The 14221-nt window shown below is 37.6% G+C and overlaps 1 protein-coding gene across 1 annotated transcript in view; it reads left to right on the forward strand.

The window, feature by feature from the left end:
• ANO2 (anoctamin 2) overlaps window positions 1-14221 on the forward strand; it is an 850080-nt gene that overhangs the window by 151987 nt on the left and 683872 nt on the right. The window contains exon 7 of the mRNA XM_053718733.1: window positions 9332-9383. Within this exon, the coding sequence (XP_053574708.1) occupies window positions 9332-9383 (52 nt within the window). The remainder of the gene's footprint in view (window positions 1-9331; window positions 9384-14221) is intronic.

Here is a 14221-nt window from a genome sequence, read left to right on the forward strand (position 1 = left end):
GCTGGTTATAGAACCAGTGGTATCTGCATCAGTATAATAACACCAAGCACTATAAAATAATGTTTTTAATTTCAAATGTACCTTGGTGTCCTTCACTTAGGTCTGTACTTTGGAAAATGTCTGCCACAGCTTTTGTCTGTGCCTATCCCTGGCTACAATATAACTAATAGTTACATTGTAGCTAGCTTAGGGTTTATTTTTATTTTACAGGCAAGTTTGTATTTATTTTAACTAGGTAGAATAGTTACTAAATAGTTATTAACTATTTAATAACTACCTAGCTAAAATAAATACAAAAGTACCTGTAAAATAAAACCTAACCTAAGTTACAATAACACCTAACACTACACTATAATTAAATAAATTTACTAAATTAAATACAATTAAATAAATTAAATTAAATTAGCTACAAAAACAAACACTAAATTGCAGAAACTAATAACAAATTACAGATATTTAAACTAATTACACCTAATCTAATAGCCCTATCAAAATAAAAAAAACCTAGCCTAAACTAAACTACCAATAGCCCTTAAAAGGGCCTTTTGCAGGGCATTGCCCCAAAGTAATCAGCTCTTTTACCTGTAAAAAAAATGCAAACAACCCACCACCCACACATACAACCCCCCAAATAAAATACTATCTAAAAAACCTAAGCTCCCCATTGCCCTGAAAAGGGCATTTGGATGGGCATTGCCCTTAAAAGGGCAGTTAACTCTTTTGCAGGCCCATACCCTAACCTAAAAATAAAAACCACCCAATACACCCTTAAAAAAACCTAACACTAACCCCCTGAAGATCAACTTACAGTTCTGAAGATCCGACATCCATCCTCAACAAATCCGGGAGAAGTCTTCATCAAAGCCGGTGAAGTGGTCCTCCAGACGGGCAGAAGTCTTCATCCAGACGGCATCTTCTATCTTCATCCATCCGATGCGGAGCGGGTCCATTTTCAAGACATCCGACGCGGAGCATCCTCTTCATCCGACGACTACCCGATGAATGAAGGTTCCTTTAAGTGACATCATCCAAGATGGCATCCATTAGATTCCAATTGGAATTAAGGTAGACAAAATCCTATTGGCAGATGCAATCAACCAATAGGATTGAAGTTCAATCCTATTGGCTGATGCAATCAGCCAATAGGATTGAGCTCGTTTTTTTAGATAGTATTTTATTTGGGGGACTGTTTGTGTAGGTGGTGGGTTTTACTGTTGGGGGGGTTGTTTGTATTTTATTTTTTTTCTTTCCGACTTTCCGCCTGCCTGCTACGCATACCTAGTGGGTCACAGATCATCTTAACTTATTGGCGCAGCTCAGTGGGAACTGAAACTATTCCCTTTGGCGGCTTTGATAGCACATTGGCTCCTGACTGCACGTGTAGTCTTCTCAATCGGCTCCTGACTGCACGTGTAGTCTTCTCAATCGGCTCGTGACTGCACATGTAGTCAGTGAGTGGGACAGCTGCTTGATGATGAAATGCGAGTGTCTTTATCCAATATTCCACCAAATATTCAGAAACTGTGTTCATCCCATCAACCTCATACATCCCATTAAAATATTAAGTAGCTAATAGTGTTATTAAACTTATTTTTTAATTCTTGCACATACATACTGTTACTTGTAAATACAATTTGTTATTAAATAATTTATGTATGTGTCGGTATCTCTTAAAACAAGTTCGTTTGACTTCCTGTTTGCTAGTACAACTGAATTACTGTGTCGTGAAATGATGTAGGTCTAAAAAGTGTGTCATCAACATAAAAAGTTTGGAAAGCTCTGCCCTAAGGGGATTAACTATTATTTATAATAAAGACCAGGTTAAGATGTAAATAAATGCTAATTAAGGCCAACAATTTCTAACCAAACTACTTATAAACTATTAGGGAGAAAAGCAGTGCGAATGCCTGACGTGTTCTGCCTTAGATAAAGCAGATGCGATCCCAAGGCTTACTGTTGCAATATTGTATGTAAGTGGTAAAGGTTTTTCTAATACCCTATTACTTGTATAGCCGTTGGGACAAGAGATATTGTTATATTCGCATCAGATCAGTGTACTATAGGAGTACTTACCCTACTTTAAGTGTTTAGTGTTTCAGGTTTTTACCTGATCCCTTAGGAGAGGTAGCAGTGCTCATCTTACCTTGTTTTTAAATCTAATCGTTTAAAAACTTATATTAGCTTAATGGTGGCATGGTCCACATCTTTATTTTAATTTATTAGTATTAAATGTTATGTTTTATTTGTTATAACATTTTTACACCGTACTCCATCCAATGTGTATCTGGTAAACCACCTTTTAAGTGTGCCCATAAATACTTCTGTTCTTTTCTCTCATTTTTTGTAAACTTTATTATAGGCATTAGGCACTTCCTCCATTATACACTTAGGTTTGTTCTTGGAGGTTTAGGTTCGGTTACCATTTCCCACCTTCCCTACAGGTTAAAGCTCTCTCTTTAAACCAGAAACTTAACCCTATCCCCATCTCTAATCCTAGCTCTAGCCTAAACCTAACCCAACTCTAATGCTGAACTTACTTAGCCCTACCTGTACCCTAACACTAACCCTATGTCTTGCCCTAAACGTAGCGCTATATCTAATCTAAGGGCTAGCACCTACCATAACTGTAAAACTATTTCTAGTGATAAACCTTCCCCTAGCCATATTTCTAGCGCTTAACATAACCCTAGATGCTTGTCTAGCCCAGCATAGCACTAAACTAATCCTAGCCATAGAGCTCTATCTCTAGCCCTAACCTTATTTCTGGTGCTAAACCTAGCATTTTCTTTGAAGGGACATTAAAAACTTTGAGATAGTAATATAAAATGATAAATCGTATATATATATAAAAAAAAAATCTGCAATATACTTTTGTTATTTAATTTGTCCCCTTTCCCTGTAATTCCATTCTGAAATTGTGAACTTTTCAGTTCCTGTTAGAAATGGAGTGCAGAACAATGTTTTATTCTGCTCAGCCATTGGCTGCACATTCTAGTGACATATTTATAACTGTCTCTAATTGGCAACAGCAGAGAAAGTATGGCAGCTCCCATTGTTTTATAGACATTAAAACTTACACTTATTTTGTCACTATTTAAACAGCTAATGCAACTTTAAAAAATACATCTACATGTTATTCTCAGATTAATCTTTCCTTTGAATGCATCATTCTATCTAGCATTTATTTAGTGTTTAATGTCCCTTTAACCCTTGCCAATCACTAGCCCAATCCTAACCATAACCATACCTATGTCCTAGCACTAGCCCCAAACCTAAACCTATCTCTATCTCTATCTCTAGCGATAACCTTATCTCTGATGCTAAACCTAGCACTTTCCTTAACCCTAGAACCTATCACTAGCCCAATCCTAACCCTATCTCTAGGGCTTAACCTAACCCTAACCTTAATTATGTCCTAGCACTAGTACCAACCCTAACCCTAACATTACCTATGTCCTAGCACTAGCCCCAACCCTACTCCTAGTCTTATCTCTAGCCCTATCTCTATCCGTAGTTCAAACAAAAGAATATCCTTTACCTTATCCCTATATATATCTAGTGTTAGTCCTAAACCTAATCCTAGTCATATGTTGATCCCAATCTCTATCCCTAAACCTAAAGCTAGCCCTCTATCAAGGGACATAACGCTAGTCCTAAACTTAATTCAAGTGCTATTTAACTAACCCTAGCACTAGCTAGCCCTAAATCTATCCCTAGCCCTTTCTATCTATACCACTAAACCTAATTCTAGCTCTAACCCTAGATCTTCCCTAAACTTTAAACAAATCCCCTCTATCAGTAGCACCAAACTTAAGCCTAACCCTGTGCTTAACTCTAGCCCTAGCAGTAGAACTAAACCTAGCTCTAGCCCTAACTCTAGCTATAGAGCTAACATTAAATCTAACCTTTGCCTTTTTTCAGAGAGCTATCCCTAACCCTAACCCTATCTATCTGCAACATCAACCTTAAACCTAATTATAGCCCTAACTCTAGCCCTAAACCTAACCCCAGCCCTATCTCTATCACTAGTGCTAGTCTGATACCCAAACATAGCTCTATCTCTACCCAGTGGCATAATTACATGGATCTCCAAGGTCTCTATCAAGGGGGGCTATCAGTATTGACTTTGTTACTGGGTGTCTACTGGTTCCTACGGTCCACATGCATCATAACTAGCCCCTCTGTTTACCCTTCCCTTCAAAACAGTGCTCTGAGTGTAACAAAATGTATGGATTTGCATGTACACATATGGTGGCAGAGTTTTGAAGATTTAAGTTGAACTGGGGCCATACAGAAAAACCTGCATTCAAGGTTGTGCAAGTGCATATATTCTGGTGTGGATGTTTGACTGCTGGCTCAGCTACTGCTGATTTAAACCAGCCAGAAATGGAGCAGTTGAAATGGGGGCTCCAGTGATGTTTACCGGGCGGAACTACTGCCGCGTGATTTCTACCGACCATACCACTATGGCTGCTGCATTCCTAACTTGAGCCAGCTCAGGGATTGTGTGTGCAGCATAACCAATGGAGCTTTCAGCCTTAATTCTGTCAGGGGCAGGGCTTTGGTTCTCTTAACTTAGCTGATGGAAAACAAGAGCATGGTGCAACAGCAGGGGATAGTAGAGTGGCCCCGATATTGGCCGCTGCAATCAGAGGCAGAAAAACAGGCTGAGGCTCTCAAGTTCATGTTCTACTGCAAGCGGGTATAATCTAACGTCTGATGTCCTGTATTGTGATAAATAAATTCACAACCATTAATCATAGAGTTACAACTAATGAAACCCACATACTGGTGACTACCAAAATGCCCTCAGGTTCAATACATAGTGCCAACCCTATCAGATGCATCTATATCTGCCTTTAGCTAGTTTAGCACTGATGGATGTTTAAAAAACATTAATATTCCTATTACAACTCTTTAAAATGTGCTCGCATTTTCTGAATGCTGGATATATCGCTACCATGGGGTCCAAATAGTGTATCTAAAGCAATTTGGTTATCAATATTTCAGGATCTCTTTAAAGGGTTAATAAAGGTTAATTAATATACTCAGAGTGTTACCACAGCGCAATCCTATAGATGAATCAAGCTATTCCAAAATACAGCTCTCCCTAATGGCTGTGAAAAATATACAGAAAGGGTTATGACAAAGAGATTAGCGCTGTTCCAATCTCTTTGTCATAACCCTTTCTTAATAAAGGTTAATAGCTGACTTCATAGGATTTTTCCTGTTTCCTTGGATGAAACTTATATACACAAAGCAAATGGTGTTTATGCACTCCCACTATCGATAGATAACTGCCAGGGTGCTATAAAAAATGTAGAGTTCGTGGTAATAAGCACTCACTGGTCTTGAGATGTCTGTGTCAACAAAAAACTTTTATTCCATGTGACCTTTCGGGACCAAACACAGTCCCTGAGTCAGAGGAAGGGACTGCGTTTGGTCCTGAAACGTTACTTGGAATAAAAGTTTTTTGTTGACACAGACATCTCAAGACCAGTGAGTGCTTATTACTATGAAAACTACACATATACACTCAAAATCATTAAGAAGTATGTATATTATTGTTATTGTTTATTACATAGTTACCTTCAGGGGGGCTCAAACATTTTGTTTGCTCTGGGGCCTCTGTTAACTAGGTCCACTACTGGATGATTAGTAATACAAGTAAAGGCTACATTTGGACAATTTGACATTTCTGCAGCAGTGATCAACCCTGTTTTATTTCTGCTGACATATAGATGTCACTAAACATATTAATGCTATAGTGTCACTACTGATAATTGTGTAGTATACTTTTTTTTAACATACTTTTATATTTTTTATTTTATATTTAGATATTTACAGATACTTGTTATCTTAGACCTAGATTTGGAGTTTGGCGTTAGCCGTGAAAACCAGTGTTAGAGGCTCCTAACGCTGGTTTTAGGCTACCGCCGGTATTTGGAGTCACTCAAAATAGGGTCTAACGCTCACTTTTCAGCCGCGACTTTTCCATACCGCAAATCCCCTTACGTCAATTGCGTATCCTATCTTTTCAATGGGATCTTTCTAACTCCGGTATTTAGAGTCGTTTCTGAAGTGAGCGTTAGACATCTAACGTCAAAACTCTAGCCGCAGGAAAAAAGTCAGTAGTTAAGAGCTTTCTGGGCTAAGGCTGGTTTATAAAGCTCTTAACTACTGTGCTCTAAAGTACACTAACACCCATAAACTACCTATGTACCCCTAAACCGAGGTCCCCCCACATCGCCGACACTCGAATAATTTTTTTTAACCCCTAATCTGCCGACCGCCACCTACGTTATCCTTATGTACCCCTAATCTGCTGCCCCTAATACCGCCGACCCCTGTATTATATTTATTAACCCCTAACCTGCCCCCCACAACGTCGCCTCCACCTACCTACACTTATTAACCCCTAATCTGCAGACCGCAAAGCGCCGCCACCTACGTTATCCTTATGTACCCCTAATCTGCTGCCCCTAACACCGCCGACCCCTATATTATATTTATTAACCCCTAATCTGCCCCCCTCAACGTCGCCTCCACCTGCCTACACTTATTAACCCCTAATCTGCCGACCGGACCTGAGCGCTACTATAATAAAGTTATTAACCCCTAATCCGCCTCACTAACCCTATCATAAATAGTATTAACCCCTAATCTGCCCTCCCTAACATCGCCGACACCTAACTTCAAACATTAACCCCTAATCTGCCGACCGGAGCTCACCGCTATTCTAATAAATGTATTAACCCCTAAAGCTAAGTCTAACCCTAACACTAACACCCCCCTAAGTTAAATATAATTTAAATCTAACGAAATTAATTAACTCTTATTAAATAAATTATTCCTATTTAAAGCTAAATACTTACCTGTAAAATAAATCCTAATATAGCTACAATATAAATTATAATTATATTATAGCTATTTTAGGATTTATATTTATTTTACAGGTAACTTTGTATTTATTTTAACTAGGTATAATAGCTATTAAATAGTTAAGAACTATTTAATAGCTAAAATAGTTAAAATAATTACAAATTTACCTGTAAAAGAAATCCTAACCTAAGTTACAATTAAACCTAACACTACACTATCAATAAATTAATTAAATAAACTACCTACAATTATCTACAATTAACCTAAAACTACACTATCAATAAATTAATTAAATACAATTGCTACAAATAAATACAATAGCCAATAGAATGCAAGCTCAATCTGATTGGCTGATTGGATCAGCCAATCGGATTGAACTTGATTCTGATTGGCTGATTCCATCAGCCAATCAGAATATTCCTACCTTAATTCCGATTGGCTGATACAATCGGAATTCGAGGGATGCCATCTTGGATGACGTCATTTAAAGGAACCGTCATTCGTCGTTCAGTCGTCGGCCAGGATGGAAGTTCCGCGGTGGAGGTCTTCAGGATGCTCCCGCTTCGCTCCGGATGGATGCCGCTTGGATGAAGACTTCAATCGGATGGAAGACCTCTTCTGCCCCGCTTGGATGAAGACTTCAGCCGGATCATGGACCTCTTCAGCCCCCCGCTTGGGCTTGGATCAGGACATCGGAGGAGCTCTTCTGGACGGATCGGTGTGATACCCGGTGAGGTGAAGACAAGGTAGGATGATCTTCAGGGGCTTAGTGTTAGGTTTATTTAAGGGGGGTTTGGGTTAGATTAGGGGTATGTGGGTGGTGGGTTGTAATGTTGGGGGGCTTGGGTATTGTATGTTTTTTTTTACAGGCAAAAGAGCTGTATTTCTTGGGGCATGCCCCGCAAAGGGCCCTGTTCAGGGCTGGTAAGGTAAAAGAGCTTTGAACTTTAGTAATTTAGAATAGGGTAGGGCATTTTTTTATTTTGGGGGGCTTTGTTATTTTATTAGGGGGCTTAGAGTAGGTGTAATTAGTTTAAAATTGTTGTAATATTTTTCTTATGTTTGTAAATATTTTTTTATTTTTTGTAACTTAGTTCTTTTTTATTTTTTGTACTTTAGCTAGTTTATTTAATTGTATTTATTTGTAGCAATTGTATTTAATTAATTTATTGATAGTGTAGTGTTAGGTTAATTGTAGGTAATTGTAGGTAGTTTATTTAATTAATTTATTGATAGTCTAGTGTTAGGTTTAATTGTAACTTAGGTTAGGATTTCTTTTACAGGTAAATTTGTAATTATTTTAACTATTTTAGCCATTAAATAGTTCTTAACTATTTAATAGCTATTGTACCTGGTTAAAATAAATACAAAGTTACCTGTAAAATAAATATAAATCCTAAAATAGCTATAATATAATTATAATTTATATTGTAGCTATATTAGGATTTATATTACAGGTAAGTATTTAGCTTTAAATAGGAATAATTTATTTAATAAGAGTTAATTAATTTCGTTAGATTTAAATTATATTTAATTTAGGGGGGTGTTAGTGTTAGGGTTAGACTTAGCTTTAGGGGTTAATACATTTATTAGAATAGCGGTGAGCTCCAGTCGGCAGATTAGGGGTTAATGTTTGAAGTTAGGTGTCGGCGATGTTAGGGAGGGCAGATTAGGGGTTAATACTATTTATGATAGGGTTAGTGAGGCGGATTAGGGGTTAATAACTTTATTATAGTAGCGCTCAGGTCCGGTCGGCAGATTAGGGGTTAATAAGTGTAGGCAGGTGGAGGTGACGTTGTGGGGGGCAGATTAGGGGTTAATAAATATAATATAGGGGTCGGCGATGTTAGGGCAGCAGATTAGGGGTACATAAGGATAATGTAAGTAGCGGCGGTTTAGGGGTTAATAATAATATGCAGGGGTCAGCGATAGCGGGGGCGGCAGATTAGGGGTTAATAAGTGTAAGGTTAGGGGTGTTTAGACTCGGAGTACATGTTAGAGTGTTAAGTGCAGACGTAGGAAGGGTTACCGCATAGCAAACAATGGGGCTGCGTTAGGAGCTGAACGCGGCTTTTTTGCAGGTGTTTGGTTTTTTTTCAGCTCAAACAGCCCCATTGTTTCCTATGGGGGAATCGTGCACGAGCACGTTTTTGAGGCTGGCCGCGTCCGTAAGCAATTCTGGTATCGAGAGTTGAAGCTGCGTTAAAAATGCTCTACGCTCCTTTTTTGGAGCCTAACGCAGCCTTTATGTGGTCTCTCAATACCAGAGTTATTTTTATGGTGCGGCAAGAAAAAAAGCCGGCGTTAGTTTTTCGGGTCGTTACCGACAAAACTCCAAATCTAGCCGTTAATGTCTTTCTCCCTTCTCCAAAATGTAATGGCAAAAGTAACTTTTATTGTATATAAATTAAAAGTATGCTAATTAACATCACATTCTCATTTCTATTAGGTATATGAGATTTTAAAGAGGACGTCTTGTGTAAAGGCCAAATACAGTATGGGTAAGCATAAAATAAATGATATGTAGCAACTCTGTTAAAGTCTATAGAGATTTTATTGTTACAATCAGTTGCTAAGTTAACAACTAGCATGTGATCAAGACAATAACCTTTATGTTAGTCCTGAGGGACTGTATCATGGACATCCAATGCAAACAAAAACAAAGTACAAAAAAACCTTCTAACACAAAGTAATGAAAATGATAGTAAATTATGTTTTGTGTTAGATTCCTCTTTATTTTGTAAAATAGTATTCACCTGCTCAATATTAAAAAAAAACGTGTACCATTTACTGATAGAAAACACAAATTATATTTTATGTAGATGATATGAAATACAATTAATCCCATACTAAGGGGAAGATAATAATCTATCACAATAATAATTATTAGCTCCGATGAGCATATTTCAATGTTGACCATATCACAATCAGCAATTTTCATTGTTTATTGGCTGTACTTTTTTCCTTCATCTGAAACATATCTAATGCTTGACATGTGCCAGTCCTGTTTTTCTAATCAATTTCTAAATTCTCAATATATGTTTACAGGGGTGTAGGGATGTGCAGTGGAGAAAATTTTATTTTGGACAACATTTTTGTTCCGAATATTCAATGAAATTTGTTTCCCTGAGTATTCATTGCCTGCACTATTTTCTTTAAATGAATGCAAATGTTTCAAAGCTACAGGTGGAAAGTTTAACTGTAGCTACATACTTACGCTAACGCGCTATGGAGAGCTTGCTAACCCAATCCTCTTCTTGCCAGAGCCATGGCCGAGCTTACAGGAAGCTTAGCCGATCTGTTCCCAGGACCTGCACTAAAGTTAGTGCAGGTCCTGGGTATAGAATTCGCCAAACCTCCTGTTAGCAGGACCAGGGACCTTGCAATAAGAGGGTTGGCCAGGGACCAGGCAATAAAAGGGTAGGGTTAGTGCACTCTCCAGATCACTTTAAGCTAAGTATTAAGCCTTTAAAATTAATTTAACCCCTTAATGACTAAGGATGTGCCAGGCACGTCCTACAAAAAGTGGTCGTTAAGCACCAAGGACGTGACTGGCACCTCCTCTGGGGTTTCAAGTGCTGGAAGCAATTGTGATCACTTCCAACCTCTTTCAGGGTATTGCAGCGATGTCTCAATATTCTCTCTGTGGCCCTCTCTGCATCGTCCAGCGATGGTGCAATCATTGGTGGGTGGGAGGGATACGAGGGAGGTGGGTGATTGGCTCATCGCTGGAGCAGTTCCTGTTCCTGGCTCATGCGCACGGTAGATGTTGGAGGTAGGAGGGAGAGGGAGGGGGGAAAAACTGTTGGGAAAGGGATCTAGGAGGGGGGAGGGTATTGAGGGGGGCAGCTACATTACAGAAACAATTAGATTTAGCAGAAAAAAAGCCTAAAATTTTGCAAACTGGGTACTGGCAGACAGCTGCCAGTACCCAAGATGGTGACAAATAGGAAGAGGGGGAGGGTTAGAGAGCTGTTTGGGGAGGATCAGAGAGGGTGGGGGCTAAGGGGGATCTATTATATATATATAATTCAAGAGTTAATAAGTATTGTCTTATGAAAATTCAAAGACAATACTGGAAGGCGCTACTATTAGCAATATATAAGTGAAGCTGCTGTAGGTATAGAATGTGGGTGGCTGGTGAGCCCTCGCTTCCAGTCACTCAGACAAAAATGTAATAAGAAAAGGGGATGTAACCAAAACAGCGCTAAACTTTATCAAAGCACACAAACCCTGGGTTTTGGTTTGAAAATCTTGTAAATAGCCTATTTGTTTATATGAAAACAGCACTATACCTTGTTAAAGCACACTAATCATAAGTTTAGGTTAGAAAATCTAGTATATAGCCTATTCACTTGTATAATAGCAGCACTAAACCATATCCAGGGACACTGACCATAAGTTAAAGTTAGAAGATCCTATAGAAAGCCTATTCGCTTATGTGAACAATAGGCTGTACTGGATATAACCTACTGACTGTAGTATTTAAAAGAGATCGACATCAAAGGAATACATTCAATGTTATTATAAATACTCTCAGTAGAACGTAATAATTATATGTATTTTGCATTTATAAACCCAAGTCCGTGTATATATATTGAGTCTTTGGAGTGTATTTTTAAATCAAATTCAGTCGTCCTCTCCGTGTCGCCCTCAATCCTATGAGGTAAGAGGGAAGCGTGTCACCAGAAGTGTTTGTAACCGAATGGAGTGATTCGTCCGTGTGTGAACCCTGGGTGATCCTCAGTTGTTGAGTGTATACGGTTCATCTTCAGTCATCCATTCAATAAGTACATAAAGAAAAGTAAAGATTGGACATAGCGTGATATTGTTTAAACTGAAAATCGTTTAATTGAAGGTAACAGCGGTGTATCAACGAAGCCTGTGGAACTCCATTTGGTTACAAACACTTCAGGTGACACGCTTCCCTCTTACCTCATAGGATTGAGGGCACCTAATGTAAGTAGAAACTTCAGCCGGCCCCGGAATATTTAGACACAGAGAGGACCACTGAATTTGATTTAATAATACACTCCAAAGACTCGATACATATATACACGGTCTTGGGTTTATGAATGCAAAATATATATAATTATTATGTTCTACTGAGAGTATTTATAATAACATTGAATGTATATCTTTGATGTCGTTCTCGTTTAGATACTACAGTCAGTAGGTTATATCCAGTACAGCCTATTGTTCACATAAGCGAATAGGCTTTCTATAGGATCTTCTAACTTTAACTTATGGTCAGTGTCCCTGGGTATGGTTTAGGGCTGCTATTATACAAGTGAATAGGCTATATAGAATATTTTCTAACCTAAACTTATGATTAGTGTGCTTTAATAAGGTATAGCGCTGTTTTCATATAAACAAATAAGCTATTTACAAGATTTTCAAACCAAAACTCAGGGTTTGTGTGCTTTGATAAAGTTTAATGCTGTTTAGGTTACATCCCCTTTTCTTATATATAAATATATATATATATATATATATATATATATAAAAATTTTAAATAAAGACTTTTATTTTAGTACTGGCAGACTTTCTGCCAGTACTTAAGATGGTAAGATGGTAGTGACAATTGTGAGGTGGGGGAGGGAATATAGTTGTTTGAGGGGGGTCAGAGAGGGATCAGGGGGTGGGATGTGTCAGGTGGGAGACTGATCTCTACACTAAATCTAAAATTAACCCTACAAGCTACCTACAAGCTACCTAATTAACCCTTTCACTGCTGGGCATAATACAAGTGTGGTGCGCAGCAGCATTTAGCGGCCTTCTAATTACCAAAAAGCAATGCCAAAGCCATAAATGTCTGCTATTTCTGAACAAAGGGGATCCCAGAGAAGCATTTACAACCATTTGTGCCATAATTGCACAAGCTGTTTTTAAATAATTTCAGTGAGAAATCAAAAGTTTGTGAAAAGGTTTGTGAAAAACGATTTTTTTATTTGATCGCATTTGGTGATGAAATGGTGGCATGAAATATACCAAAATGGGCCTAGATTAATACTTTGGGTTATCTACTAACAAAAATATATACATGTCAAGGGATATTCAGATATCAGTGTTAGGGGCCGATTTATCAAGCTCCGTATGGAGTTGATTGACACCGCCTGCTAGCGACCGATAGGCCACAAATCTGCAGGGGGCGGCATTGCACCAGCAGTTCACAAGAACTGCTGGTACAATGATAAATGCCAACAGCGTATGCTGTCAGCATTTATCGATGTGCGGCAGACATGATACGCTACACCGTATCATGTCCGTTCCCACTATGGTAATTCTACCGCTTACAATGTAACTATCGCCAATTTTGAAAAACAATTTTTGAAAATAGCAAAGTGCTACTTGTATTTATTGCCTTATAACTTGCAAAAAAGCAAAGCACATATAAACATTGGGTATTTCTAAACTCAGTACACAATTTAGAAACTATTTAGCATTTTGTTCCATTTTTTCATCATATTTTATAATGTTTTTTATAGTAAATTATAAGATTTGATGAAAATTATGGTATCTTTAGAAAGTCCATTTAATGGTGAGAAAAACAGTATATAATATGTGTGGGTACAGTAAATGAGTAAGAGGAAAACTACAGCTAAACACAAACACTGCAGAAATGTAAAAATAGCCCTGGTCCTTAACAAAAAATTTTAAGAAAATTGAAAAATTGTCTGGTCACTTAGGGGTTAAAGTAAAATAATAAATACTGATTAATTTTTTTAAATTTTTTTTTTTTTTTGTTTTCTTTAAATTTTGCTGGTGCATTCATTCGCATATTTGTTTTCGTTTACAAAAATCCGATTTTCGGTATGAATGTGCATTCATCAGAAAATGAATATTTATCTCTACAGGGCTGTTTTTCACTTATAAGCTTCAACGGCTAAAAAGGACATGGTAAACCTCAGTCAACTCCTCAAACAACACTTTTCAACTTATTACGGAGTACCTCAAATGTTTTAGAATGCAACATTCCTTTTTGTTTGAGCAATACACAGTAAAATTACCCTCACATATTACCAAACAAATACAAAAGTTTCTTGCGCAATCAAATAAAGTTAAAAACATTTTATTAAGCAGTTTTACACTAATAATAATTAGTAACCTAACAAATAGACATGCCTACTATACAAATAAGAAAATCCTTAAACCCCATTGGCTACCAGGAGTTTTCAGAGAAAAACGTGGCCAAAGTGGCAAATTTTTTTTTTAGCTATCACTCCATTTAAACAGAATTAGATCCTTTGTTTTTTTATTTACCTACAATTTTTTTATATATATATATATATATATATATATATATATATATAGAGTCCTCATTGTATTCTTGCACCCA

Source organism: Bombina bombina, chromosome 6 (assembly GCF_027579735.1).
Source record: "Bombina bombina isolate aBomBom1 chromosome 6, aBomBom1.pri, whole genome shotgun sequence".
NCBI classification, from domain to species: domain Eukaryota; kingdom Metazoa; phylum Chordata; class Amphibia; order Anura; family Bombinatoridae; genus Bombina; species Bombina bombina.